Source organism: Stegodyphus dumicola, chromosome X1 (assembly GCF_044657685.1).
Source record: "Stegodyphus dumicola isolate Sdum_Otavi_A_Nest chromosome X1, ASM4465768v1".
In the NCBI taxonomy this organism is placed as follows: domain Eukaryota; kingdom Metazoa; phylum Arthropoda; class Arachnida; order Araneae; family Eresidae; genus Stegodyphus; species Stegodyphus dumicola.
Genome location: NC_140780.1, coordinates 151,301,674 through 151,316,176, shown reverse-complemented (window position 1 = coordinate 151,316,176; position 14,503 = coordinate 151,301,674). Strand labels below are relative to the sequence as shown.

The 14,503-nt window shown below is 32.7% G+C and overlaps 1 protein-coding gene across 1 annotated transcript; it reads right to left on the bottom strand.

Annotated features, from left to right (window-relative positions):
• Positions 1-5,738: 5,738 nt before the first annotated feature.
• On the bottom strand, positions 5,739-10,524 carry LOC118190558 (uncharacterized). The gene is made up of 3 exons (XM_035361293.2): positions 10,156-10,524; positions 9,269-9,421; positions 5,739-6,214 (listed from the first exon to the last, which is right to left on the bottom strand). The coding sequence occupies exons 2-3, from the start codon at positions 9,301-9,303 to the stop codon at positions 5,761-5,763; spliced, it is 489 nt and encodes a 162-aa protein (XP_035217184.2). The 5' UTR covers positions 9,304-9,421; positions 10,156-10,524; the 3' UTR covers positions 5,739-5,760.
• Between the last annotated feature and the right edge of the window lie 3,979 nt (positions 10,525-14,503).

Here is a 14,503-nt window from a genome sequence, read left to right as displayed (position 1 = left end):
TCGAAATATCTAAATGTATATCTGCATATGAACTTGCATACCATGAATTTTTGAAATAATATAATAGCGTAGTAAGGAAACACAATCGTGTGCAGGAGACTGCTATTTAAAAATACTACCTCGATAAAACACAAGTCCACGACATTCATCATGACAAGGAGTCAAATGCGCTTGACTTTAGCTCTGTTCCGCCCCCAGTTTTGAGAGACAGCATCCCTCTTCCCCGACCACCAACGTCTCAAGAGGACTTTTGGCTCGCCGCATATTTCTTGTGATAAGAATAAATTTTATTAACTTTTCATCAGACTTGTGCATTCAATCTAATACGAAAAAAATACGAAACCGTACGCACGCAACAATATTAATAGTATTCATGGCACGACTGCTGGAAGATATTTTTAAGGAAGTTGAAAATGCCATTAAGAAAAGAACCTTCGATGGAAAAACTTGAAATCTATTACAACTGATAGAGGCAGAAACATGTGTGGTAAAAATAAAAGAGTGGTTGCTCTTCTGTCAAAGGCTGTAGAAAATGATGGTGGTTCAAAACCATTAGTCTTACACTGCGTCATCCATCAGCAGTCCTTGTGCGGAAAATGTTTGGATATGTCTGAAGTTCTAAAACCAGGCATATCAGTTGTTAATTCAATCTGATCCACTGGGCAGAATCACCGATAATTGCACGAGTTTATTGAAGAGATTGGAGAAAGTGGCTTACCATATCATACTGCCTTACGCTGGCTTGTGTGATCGTACTCTCTTTGGTAACATAAACTCTACCAGATCCGACTAAGAAACCTGGCGACTTCTCAAACAGATGTAAAGAATACAAGCAAAAAAGAAGGGTAAGAATAATCCGTTATTATTCGTCAAACTCTGAACAGAAAAGGCACATACTTCATGCTTACAATAATACCGACAACTTGCGATGGAACTTAAGAATCGTTACACAATAAATTCAAAACATAAAGAGTAGTGCTGCACTAACAATTTAAGTTAAGGCTAACTAGATTGACTCAACAACCTACCCGGCTTTATACTTATTTAAAGGGCCGAAAAGAAGTGTCAGCAACTTCGCGTAACAGCAAGGACAAACTCGTAACATGCGCTGGCGAGCGAAAACACGTTCTGAATAAACTTTCCAAGTTCCTCTTTAAGCCGCGATTAGCACGCAGTAATTGCATGCTGTGTTCCGGCTGTCTTGATTTAGATGCTACTAAGAGCGCTGCAGGTAGAGAAATGCTTGAGCTGAGCGGTGCAGGAAGAGGAGATGTAGAAAGGGGTGTGACCAAAGTCACGTGAGCTCTGAGATGACATCTGATGGTGTTGAAGTATTCGTCAAAATGTAACATATATAGAATACAAGAAAAATATAAAATAAAATGCAGAATAAATAGTTGAAAAACAATATTCTTGGTTAAATATAGATTATATACATATGTACATAGTTTCAGGAAAGCTTGATTGCAGGAAAAATATATCTGAATAGCGGTGTGCACAGGTCACGTGGGACGCCACCTTCCCAAGTGCTGGCTCTGATGAATGCTGCTTCGTTTTGGACATAGAGTTCCAATAGTCACTAAATGAAATAGATAGAAATTACGTAGGAAATTTCTGATCGCTATTCAGGATAAAAACAGCAGAAGGACGGAGATGTCTGTCTGTGGAGGTGTGATATTTCATAATGAAATAGATTAAATGAATTCAGATGTTCACAGTCTTTAGGTTTCCTGAAGAACTTGTCATTTGTTAAGGCCCGTTTACACTAGCGGAACTTGGTCTGAAGAAACGTACGCTAACGTTAAGTTGTTACTCCCAAGGATCCCACCCGTTTACACTTGTAAGTCTCAAAGCCTAAGAATTACTACCCCCAACCAATAAAAGTCGCTTTGATTTGCGCATGGGCAATATTTCCTATTTTGGGGTACAATATCCAAAGTTGGCGGTAGAATGTCTAAAGTTAAAAAAGCTGAAGAAAGAAAGCGCGTTATGCATTTGAGAAATAATTTAATATGTATGTATTTGCTGTACAAAAGCGTTTGCGTTACAAGGCGGGAATGGGTTCGGTCAATATTTCAAGAGCGAGATACGTATTCCGCTCATGCAGCAGTGTTTCCGTCACTGAGGCAGAAGTACCCAGAATTATTTTTCAATTATACTCGAATGACGGTAAGTTATTTTTATTTTTTAGCAAAACCTGAAAGTAAAAATTGAAGGAAAGACTGTCAAATATTTCTTTTTATATATCAGTAAATTAGTAATTTTTTTCCTTAGTAATTTATACTAAGGAAATAGGATTAATGATTACATTGCGATTTAATTACCGACAAAATGATTTTTTATATAATTATGGACTAGCATTAGTTATAACTAATTAGTTTAAATTAGTTTAATTGGTTTATTAAGCGCATTATTAATGAAGGTTGTTTATAATTCAATTACCTTAATGAAACGTAATATCAGATTGAGTATAATGTAAAATTACTAGATGTGCCAGATGTTGGAAAGTCAACATTTTAATGCACTATCGTGTATTAGGATATGTTCCTCTGTTAGAAAATACCCAGCATTCTGTATCCGTAGATTTTTTAATTATTACTGTCATAAATTTTATTAGTATTGCTTCACTTTGTCATGAAAATACTTTTGTAGAACCAGAAATATAAAATAATTAGGCTTTTAAATAATATATTCTAGAGAATTTGGGAGATCCATAAAAAGACTTGCTTTTAAAAGATTTTCTGCATTCCTGTTCCACCTGTGTTTTATATTTGACAAATGAGCAATAAAATTAAATCATGTAAATATTTTAAAAAATCATTTTTGGAGAATATTGTAGTAATATGATGAAAAACACTTAACCTCTAAAAGAATGTAAGAATAATTGTATCAAAATAGATTATTTAATGAAATTCTACTACCTGAAAAATTAAGCAATTGTTAGAGTATGAGAGTGAAATTGAAATGGAGAGTAATTTTCCTTTTAATCAGAATTATCATATTTTATTTTTTCAAATTTGTAAGATAAATAACTGAATATTTTTCACTGATCATAGTTGCAGCAACACAGTATATATTTCGGCAATATAAGTATATAGTGATGCCCCTCATGTTGAGCACCTTCAATAGTCAAAAGTATTCCTGAGAATATAAACAAACATTGGTAATGACAATCACAGATAACTATATTCTCTGAAGGTTGCTATAATATCCCGTCGGTGGCTAAATAAATAAAAACACTGAACATTAATTGTTCAATACCTGATAAAAGGGTTTAGAACATAGGCATTTTGTGCATATCTGTCCAAGATATAAATGTAAATTAGTTTACCTTAAAAAATCTTCCTGATGACATTAGGGTTACCTTTAAGCAGGTAACCCTAGTGTGTGGTGCATAATCAAACAATCATGTTGAAAGTCATCACTTTCCCAGAAGGCTAAAATCATTTCTAATTATGGAGTTTATGTTATTTTTGTTAATAACATGCGAGTAATCGCTAAAAGTGTTAATTGTTAGAAATAGTAAGATTATACTTCAAGCAATTTTTCAAGACAACAAAATTATTTTCTCTTACTTTGGCTAATCATTTTAGCACAATATAAACTATTTTGTATTTGTTTTTATATTAATTAGATAATTAAATATAGTTCTGATGTTCAATTTACTCATAAGTATAATATTATTGAATTTACATGTAGGGAGAACAATATGATCATCTTCTTCATTTACTGCAAGATAAACTACAGAAGCAAGAAACACGTTTTAGGAAATCAATTTCAGCGTCTGAGAGACTTGCCATCTGTTTAAGGTAAATATAAATATATACATTTGTTTTGAAAGCAGTGTCGACGCTAGACAATTTACCGCCTGGTGCAAACTCCACAAATCTGAAATTCTGCCACCTGATTCCTTCCTAAATTCTAATAATTTTGTCATCTGGTGTGGTCACACTGGTTGCATATGCTCTGGCACCAGCTCTATTTGAAAGTCTTTATTACATCTAATTCCAGTTTTGTGTAGTATATATAATTGAAAATTAATGTTCTTGTCAGAACATTTTATACTTCTGTCTAACTGAACTTTTTAAAATTCATATTTTTTTAAAATTTGTAATGCATTTAAAAAATTATGAATAATTTTATCAAAATAAGTTACATAAATAAAGCATTTATTTTCTATGGTTTAATAATAAGAAAGAAAATTGCAATCTCTTTGAAACTGACCCCCCCCCCAAAAAAAGAACCTTTTTTAAAACTTGCATACTGCTACAGATTGCCCTTTGTTCATTTTTAAACATGTTTTTAAAACTGCAAAAATTTAATTATTGATTCAGAATGTTTTTGTAGATTTCTAGCATCTGGAACTAATTATACAGACCTGGCATACACTTTCCGTGTTTCTAAATCTTCAGTTTCACATATTATTCGAGAGACCTGTGATGTCATATGGCAAGTCTTACAGCTACTGGTTATGGCTATACCAGCATCATCAGATGAATGGGCTGTAATAGCAGAAGGTTTTGAATATAAATGGAATTTTCCCAACTGTGTTGGTGCAATCGATGGTATGTATTATGTCTTGCATTTCATATTTATTTGTCAGTGAGTACTTTTGAAATACAAAAACTGCATTATATTAAAATTAGGCAAATGAAGATTCTTTTCAAAGATAAATATAAAATATTGCAGAATCATCTAACTTGATATATGAACTGTCTTAAAATATCAAAAGACTGGAATTGTTTCATAATAAATAAATGAAAGTGTGAAATGAAAAACAAATTTTAATATAAAAAGGAATTTTTTTGCAAGTTTCTAATTTAAGAACTTTTTTAAGAACTGAATTTATTATTGGAAAAAGTATTTATATTAATTTTTATCATTAAAGTGTATATTTTTCTTTAGGCAATTAATAATTATTGCTTTTTTTTTCCTTGTAGATAAGCATATCAAAATACAAGCTCCACCATCAGCTGGATCAACATATTATAATTATAAGGGCTATAACAGCATAGTCCTAATGGCAGTGGCAGATGCTAGTTACGCTTTCCTTTGTGTTGATTCAGGCAACTATGGACGCATCAGTGATGGTGGAATTTTCAGTAACTGTTCACTAGGTAAAGCTTTGGTTAGTGAAACTTTGTTTTCATTGCCAAATCCAACACCATTATTAAACAGTGATCGAGTTTTGCCTTTTGTATTTGTTGGAGATGAGGCTTTTCCACTCAGGAAAAATATTTTACGCCCTTATCCTGGCAAATTTCTGTGGAATGAAAGAAAAATTTTTAATTACAGACTTTCTCGAGCAAGGAGGTGCGTTGAAAATGCTTTCGGCATATTGGCGTCTGGGTGGAGAGTACTTCGTACTGAAATTGCCCTGAACCCAGAGCATGCTAATAAAGTAGTTTTGGCATGCTGTTGCCTTCATAATTACTTAATGAAAAATAAGTTGGGAAAGGCAGCTAAGAAATACTGTCCAGTGAACTTTGCTGATTCTCTTCTTTCAAATGCCACCATTAAAGAAGGTATGTGGAGAACAGAAGAATTTACATGGCAACCTCTTGGCCGTCTAGGGGCCAATAATTCATCCCGTGCTGCATCTGCAGTTCGAGATAATTTTTGTGAATATTTTTCTGCAGAAGGAGTAGTACCATGGCAAGAAAGGAAAGCATTTCTTGTGTAAATTTATTTTTTGAAAATATTTATGAAATATGTAAATAAAACAATAAAACAAATGATTAGTGTTATGTACAAATAATTTCATTTATTTCTTGCCATAATTTGTAAAAATTGTATTTTCGTTTCCAATTTTTTTTCATCGGTCATTTTTTTCAAATCACTATGGAGACTCAATAAAAATAAATTATCATCATCGTCATCATCATTTTCACATCGATGGTGATTTTTTAAATATTTACTTGTTTCATCAATAACAGAAAGCAATGAACTTTCAACTGTTTCTTTCTTTTTTCTTTTCTTCCCTCTAGGAGTATTTTCATCATTATTATTTGAATTAGTGTTATCTAAGATTTGTCTGGAGCTTGATGCAGGTGATAAAGGTGATTCACATGAGGGCATAACGTGAATAACAGATGGCTCCACATATTCAGGTTCTGTCGGATATTCAATATTATCTGAAGACTCGGAGACAACAGATTCTACTGTGAAATTAAGCTCCTCGAATTCTTTGTTTCCTTGAAAGTTTGCCTGTGTCCTGTTTAGAAAGAAAACAAGGAAAAAAATCAAATGCATATGAAAAATATTTTTAATACATTAATGATTATTTTATGATACAAAATAATACATATTATTTTGTAATTAGGTAGTGAAATAAGCAAATTTAGAATCTTATTTGTTACTGCATTAAATCGTTTTAAGTTTTATTACTTATGAACTGCAGACAATTTAAATAGATCTTAAAATTTAGCATGAAAAATAATGTAAACCAAGAGTCTTCTTGCTTCAGTGTGATTACCTGAAACTAAAAAGCCTTTTTTTGTTAATTTGAATTATAACATCCCATTGGATTCTTTTCTTACATAATATTTTGTGTTTATTAATATTTGAAAGAATAATTTCTAAAAAAATACAGTTTGTCACATCCAGTTGTATGGGGTAATTCCTAGTCATTACGTTCTTGGAGCAATGCTGGATCACATTTTGTTTTTAATTAAAATAATATTTTATCAAATATGGGAAGGGGTAAAATCATCATCACTCTTTGAATCTTTTGTATTGCAATATACAACCAAATTATCATATTTACTCACTAATAATTTTATCGTACAAATATGGAGAAGGCAAAATGACATGAATAATTTATTTTCCGACGTATGGTGCAAAATAAATAAGGTGTATTAGATACATTTAATTAAATTACATACATTACTGCAATAATTTATTATATGCATTAAATTATTATTACATATATGATTATATTATTCATTGAATTATATGTACACAGCATCGAGGTTCGCCGATTTCGCCTCATGCAAAGATTTCGGATTGCAGCGTTAGAATCACTGTTGCTGTAAAATGTCAACAGCTTTTCTTTATTTTTCCGTATATCATACACAATCATGTCCCAATTCCATACCATTCTGCTATATAGAGGAGTAGCACCTGCCTCCATCTAATTTGCACTTTTTGCGTTACTGTCAATGCAACGTGTTTACGTTTTTCAAAGTTGCAAGCAGTAAAATCATGAGTGTGTTTCTTATCTGTCATTGTATTAACAAGGACTGAAATTTAAAATATTCTTAATTTATCCACAAAATATCCGGATAAAAAAAAAAAAGGCAGCACTAAACAATCTTGTGAAAATAACAAAGCTCAGAAAATACAACAACCTGAATCATGAACTTGAACAAAGAGTGAATCGTCTGCTTTTTTACCTCGATGCAGATTAGAAGGAAAAAAAACTTATCTTTTTTCTTAAACTTTTTATGTCAAAAATTTGGTATTTCCATTATGACTCATTATTATTCAGTTATTATGACGTCATTATTCGGTAAGTATTTTTTCTTCGATATTTCGTACTCAATGTTGCGGTTTCCGAAACCAAGAAACTCTGAATATAAACTGAATGCTTATATTCTGAGAGGCAACGCGGATTTCAGGAGTTGGCGGATTTTCGGTATTTGCCTGTATTTGTAGACATTAAGATGAAAAAATGGAACAGATTATTGGACGTGGAATCGCATCTCAGATTAAAATTAACAACCAGGGAACAAAATTATGACAATCTGTCATCTCAGCACAAACAGTTTCATCCTTCTCATTAATCCAAATAAATGTTATTTATAATGTAACATTTATTTATATTAATGCCATAGAAAATCAAATTTATAATAGTGAAGATGAACGGGATTATGAGTTAAATAACATGGATGTAATGGAGGCTGCAATTTAACAGTTGTGATGACAGTGGTGTTTTTGACAGTAACAATAATGTAGTATGCCCTAAATAGAGATGACTTTAAATGACTTCATATAGTAATTATAAAGAAATCAATATTTTAGATGAAAAAGAAGAATCTCTTGCCTTCATTGAAGAAATTTTGAATATGCATACAAAGCCCTTACGTAATAAATGAAAATATTGAGCCACTAATAACTCTTATTTCTTTTTATAGAAACACAATCACAAGAGAATTTTATCAAATTTTTTGTATCTTACAGTTTAAGACAATTTTATATAATCTTGGCTTACACATTTCACATTCTATAAATAAAAAAAGATCACTATACTTTGGGGACTGTTTTGAAAAATTTCATGCCATGAAAGATTTTAACAGTTAATTCAGTAATAAAGTATTACAACTTCATTTTTTAATTCAGTTTCATATATACTTTTGTATTTATTTTCATTATGAATTAATGTAATAATTTAAGCACAACTCCTTGATCTGATGGTATATATTATGATAATTAATCCCAGGCTTTATGTGTTAAGTGCAAAGTAATTTCATAAAATTAAAGCAGGTATGCATAATCTCAAACACTAACTTCTGAACATCAAAATGGTCAGTAACACATCAGTTTTGAGCTGTGTGAGTACAGAAATATGGGCATCAACTATAGAGGGATAAACTATAAAAAGAAATTGGCCACAAAAAGAAAAAAAAAAACATATACAGACGAGTCTTCATCAAAATATTTAGAAACTCAGCTTTCAAAGGAAAGAGCAAGTGCTTTGTTTATATTATGCATATGCTGTACTTTGTTAATAAGTTTACATTGCAAAAATATTGGCCTATTTTTAATTGGAAAGATTAAAAAAGTACAGAACAGCAAAGTTTCTACAACATTTTTTAAGGGTAAGAACTTCAGTTGGCCCAAACACGTTAGAAAAAAACTATAATGTGTAATACAGTTTTATTACAACACATTTACAAGGTGTTAAACCATTCATAACGAGTGATGAGGCAATAAATGTTAAAAAAAATTGTGTAGGAGAAGTTTTTGTTTTCCAGAGCGTAAATATTTGGATAGAATTTGAGTTATGGCAAAGCATATCTGCCTAAGGGGAGGAATTTCTTAAGTAAATTGGTTTATATCCACATATGTGACTATCTAACATATTTAATAAATTTATATCAATAAAGTTACAATTTTTGATTGCTAGTCAACCTAGGATAATTCCAAATAATCCATTTATGCTTTATAATATTACAGACTACTAACAAGTAAGATTGTATTGTTAATATGAAAATTTATCATTTTATATTTAACATAACTAAATAATTTGATTCTGAATAATATTTACCTTCGATGGCGGATACATGGATCCAAAAATGACATTTAGGGCATCAGATGCCATTGCTGCTCTGCAGACTATGCACTAGCTCCACTTTTGCATTTTGTTTTTCTTCGGCTATATTGCTTACGCAGATTCTGCCACCGGTAATAACCTCTTCAACTGTGAAATTAAAAAAATATATAGCCGAAATTTTAATTCAACCACTGTAATTAATTACTGTTTAATTATTAATATTTTATGCAAACAATTATACTAATTATATGAGATTCAAAATGTATCCATATGAAAATGAAATATGGATCTTATATATTTATATATATGGATATTTATATATTTAGGGATTTTTTATGTATTTCGGAATAAACATTTGCATGAGAAATGAAGAAAATGTATTTCTGAAAATTGAGGAGGAAAACTTTAATCAAATTTTTACTACTGTTGATCTTCACACTTACTACTTTTACTTTCTTCTTCTCATAAGCCTTCAGTAACATGTTGCAAAAAAGAAGAACAAACTAATGTAAAGACAATAGCTAAAATTATGTAATCATCTGAATTGCTATAATTTGGGAAAAATTTTAAATATATATAATTGAAGGTTGCTGCATATAATTTTCATAGAATAGTGTACATTTAGATACATTTTAAAGCAGTTAATAAACTTTAATTTAAAAAAAATCCATCTACTGAGCTTATTTAAATTTTATGAAACTCAGATTTTCAGAAATGTTCTAAAATGATATAATTTAACATATGTCAACAAATTTTTATCGTGTAATCGTTATTAAACCTATTTTGTACTTGAACAATTGCGTTAGCCGAAAGAGAACTAGAATAAAAGAGAGCACATTGCAATCCGAAAGGAGCAAAAAAATAAATAAAAGGATACATACCATCTCGGTTCAATCTTTCGGCAACCAGTAGCCAAGCAACGTCTTGTCCTCTTTTCATTCGATATTCTTTTTTTCTATTATCCCATAAAATCGGATGGTGTTGTACTTCTGCAATTAATTTGCAGTCAGACGTAGTCAAATCTTCAGCCATGTTTTTCGCTTAAAGCATCAACAAAACCCTTGTGATAGTTTGTAAGTCTGTGATTGGCCAAAGCTTTCATCTCATAGGTTCGGAGTTAAAATTTTCCATCTCTTGGGTTTACGTCAATTCCCTTTGAAGATTAACCGCTCGACTTAGGTTACGTTTCTTAGGACGTTAGCTTACGCTTCTTGGGACCAAAGTTCCGCTAGTGTAAACGGGCCTTTATGCGTAAGAAAGTATCCAGTGGCTCTGTTTTCAAGTCCCTGTGGAGTACTTCGTTCCGCACAAAGTAATGAGCACTAGTTATCAGTCTTAGGAAACGATTTTGCACAACCTGAAGCTTGTTTAAGTCAGTTTTTGTCATAGGAGTCCAGGCTGCTGAGGCTTACGTCATCATGATAGGACGAATAGTTGAGAGATAGATTAATCTCTTTTTAGTGAGATCAAGTTTTGAAAAGCGTCCTAACATAGGATGCAAGCATTTTATTACGTAGATGGCTTTATTTCTCACATTATTAATGTGGTTTGTCCATGTCATTTTACTATTCAGGGTAACTCCTAAGTATTCAGCATGTTTCACAACAGGTATGGGTTCATTAAACAATAGGAGTTGCCTCTTGAGGTTCTTTTTAGTTTTCTTTTTTCTGATGATGAGTAGTTGAAACTTGGATGCATTAATTTATACTTTCCACTTTTTGCACCAGTCTTCTATGAGAGGGATGTGGTCTTGGAGTTTTTTAACTGCATGATTCACATTTGCAGATTTCACCGCCAAAGCAGTGTCGTCTGCGTAACAAGCTAAAATTGAGTTATTGTTGTAGAGTACAGAAGGGAAGTCCGCAGCATAGAAGAGATAGAAAATTGGTCCTAATAACACTCCCTTGAGGAATTCCACTGTGAATTGGACGTTGTGAAGAGAAGGCATTGTGAACAGAAACTGCGAATTTTCTGCTGGTGATAAAAGAGAAAATAATTAGCAGGAGCTCACGTTCAAAGTTGAAATCAATAAGTTTCGCAATGTGACCCTCACGCCAGACGCGGTCGAAAGCTTTCGCCACATCTAGCATGAGGATAGCAACATTTTGATTACAGTGACGAGCTGAGCCTATAACTCAGTCAATCTTCCTAGTTGTTTGGAAGTTGAAAGGCGAGCTCTGAACCCAAATTGTTCAGGGGACAGTAAAATGAGATAAGATTTCAATTTTTCCAGTAGAATTCTTTTAAAGACTTTGTTTAGGCTCGGGAGAAGCTTGGGCGAAATCCGTCTGGTTGAAGTTGATTTTTCCCCGGCTTGGGTATCATGATGATCTTTGCAACTTTCCAGGGGTTGGGGTAATAAGAGTTTGAAATGCAAGCATTCAAAATGCTAGTAATTTTGGTGATGATTGGTTACTCGGGAGATGTTTTAAGGTAATGTTAGTGATACAGTCGATTCCCGGTGCTTTCTTTGGATGTAATTTTCTTATAATATTAGAAACTTCAGCAGGAGTAATTAATTTACAAATATTTTTGGCTGTTGGTGCGTTGAGCCAGTCTCGAACTTTAATTAGTGTATCCTTTTCAAAATCAGGATTCACTGGCCAGTCATTAGGCATAAATTGAGTTTGGAGGTGAGATGCAAACATATCAGCTTTTTCCTGATTGTATGTGGTTACAGAGTTATTATAATGAAGAGGATAGTTCGTGAAGAAGGTTTTCTTCAAATTTTTAATCAAAGTCCAGAATAAACCATCTTTTACGTTTAAATTGAGCATTTTTTCCGTCCATAATTCTTCTTTATAAAGTTTGATAGCCTTGCTAATTCTTTTATTAATCCTGTTGTATTCTCGTTTGGTACACGGATCCCAAGTCACGTGATATTACTTCCTAAGCCTGTTACGCTGTCTCATCATGCCTCTGATGTTTTTAGGCAAGCGATATAAATTGTCGCTAATGGGAATTTTATCGCTGGCTTCCTCGGCTATTTTAATATGCGAGGTGAACGAATTAATGGCAGAGTCAATTCCGGTCACAGTACTTAAATCAATAAAATGCACAATTCTATTTTGCAGCAAATTTTCGAATAAACACCAATCAGCTACAGTCCTAGTATTTGCACAGTTCATTTTTGAAACACCTAGCATTGCTATAAGAGGAAGGTGATCAGATGTCATCTCATGCTTTACCGTGAGAAGCATCGGCATAGTCATTGTAGATAGAAAAATATTCAAAATGTCCGATCTCTCGATTGTGTCAGGTCGGTATGTATATTCATTAGGTGCGAGGATAACCACTGGATGACTGAGGATGTAGTCATGTAGAATTTACCGTTCGCATTGCTGCGACGACAATTCCAGACAGAATGTTTTGCTTTAAGTCCCCCGCCAGAATAGCTTGAGTATCACTGGGGAGAAGATTATTCAAAATCGTATCACTCAGTATGCTGTTGGGCGAGTTATAATATCCGTAGAAATGTATATTCCCATAAGAAGGGAAGGTGACTGACTCTGTGAGCGCTTCACTGCTGTTGTCTTTAAATTCTTTGATGAAACAAGACTGAATAAAGTACAAGATTCACTCGTTTAAATACTCACTTCATTTAACTTTAAATTTTCATCCTGGTGAGGAAATGCGAGGGGAAAGGGAGACGTTTACGAAAGGTACTAAACTTAAAATAATTTGTTATGCAAAATAAGGCAAACCCTACAGGCTTAGTTACATAAAAGTTCTTCAGCGCTTTTTCGAACTTCGAAGAGTGATCGAAATTTTTTTACTGAAAAGCATCGCCCTCTTACCGAATTACAAAATAGCGAACAGCTGTTTAAGTTCGTATTCTATGTCTATTTGACAAAACATATGATGGAATTGAATTTTGAGATTGCAAGGTGAAAACCAGATTTTTCCTGATTTATACAATAATATGAAATCGTTGGCCCACCAGCGGCCGAGCGGTCAAAGCCGCTGAACACTAGTAGTTCGGTCTATGGTTCGAGTGTCGGTGAATGGGCTGGCTGCATAGGCGTTTTCCTGGTTTTTCCCCTATGTGTAAAAACCTTAAAAAGAACCTTAAAAAGACCTGCACGGGCATTCCTCCCTTCCCGTATAGTGCCTAAGGGCACAGCACGTTATAAGTAAAAAAATCAAATCGTTCCAGCAGCCTCTATACAACTTTACCTTTAGAAGAAATTCAAAGTAGCCTGCTTACTCTCCCTAATTTCCTTCTACAGATCTTTACAATAGTTACTCCAGAAGAATGGAAACTTTTTCTCAATAGTATACTTTTTAACAATTATTTGCAATTTGATAGCACTATCTTTAAGCAAGTACAAGGAATTCCTATGGGAGGCATTTGCTCGACTGCAATCGGTGGGCTCTTCCTTTTTACTCAAGAATTTAAATTTATACGTTCACTTAATGATGAAGAATACAAGTATTACCAGACATCTTTCGATATATTGATGATGTTATTGCCTTTAACAACTTCAACAAACTAGAAAATGCCAATATTTATTATACTGCACTCAAGCTTGATACGACTCTTGCAATACAAGATGATATAGTTTACCTAGATCTTCAAATTTTTAATTACAATCTTATTAAAATTTTTGACAAACGCAGAGATTTCAAATTTCATGCACTCACTCACTATCTGGAATTCTAACATTTCTAAAAGGGTCATTATTAATACTATTAATTCACAACTTCTCAGAATCAAAAGAATCTGTAATAACGCTAACCTTCTCCAAGAAGAATTTTTCTACTTCATTAAAATATTACAAAGCAATCTTATTCCAAAATGAATCATTAAAAAATCCTTAAAAAAAGTTGTCATTTACCTTTTATTTTAGATTAATTGGATTGGAGATATGAAATTTTTTAGCCGAATCCAATGGGAAGGTAGATGATGCATGGCTAATTCAAGTGATCTGATGTAAAAATGTAACATAGTTTCTTAATTCTGAATCAATTTTTTCTCTCTTAAATTGGCTAGAACATCAGTTAATTGATTAAATTTACTGTTTAGTATCACTATTTTCTAGCCAAACCTACCCTTTCATTAATTTTAAAGGCCAGTTTCATTTTGAACACGCTTGTACGCCCTTGCCAGATTAGCACTTTCTTTGATTTTCACCATTTTGTAATTGTCTTCACTTTTTAAACGACTTAATCTTGAATAGGACGCCATTTTGTAAGAGTTACATCCGTCTTCCACCTTCGAAAAACCCC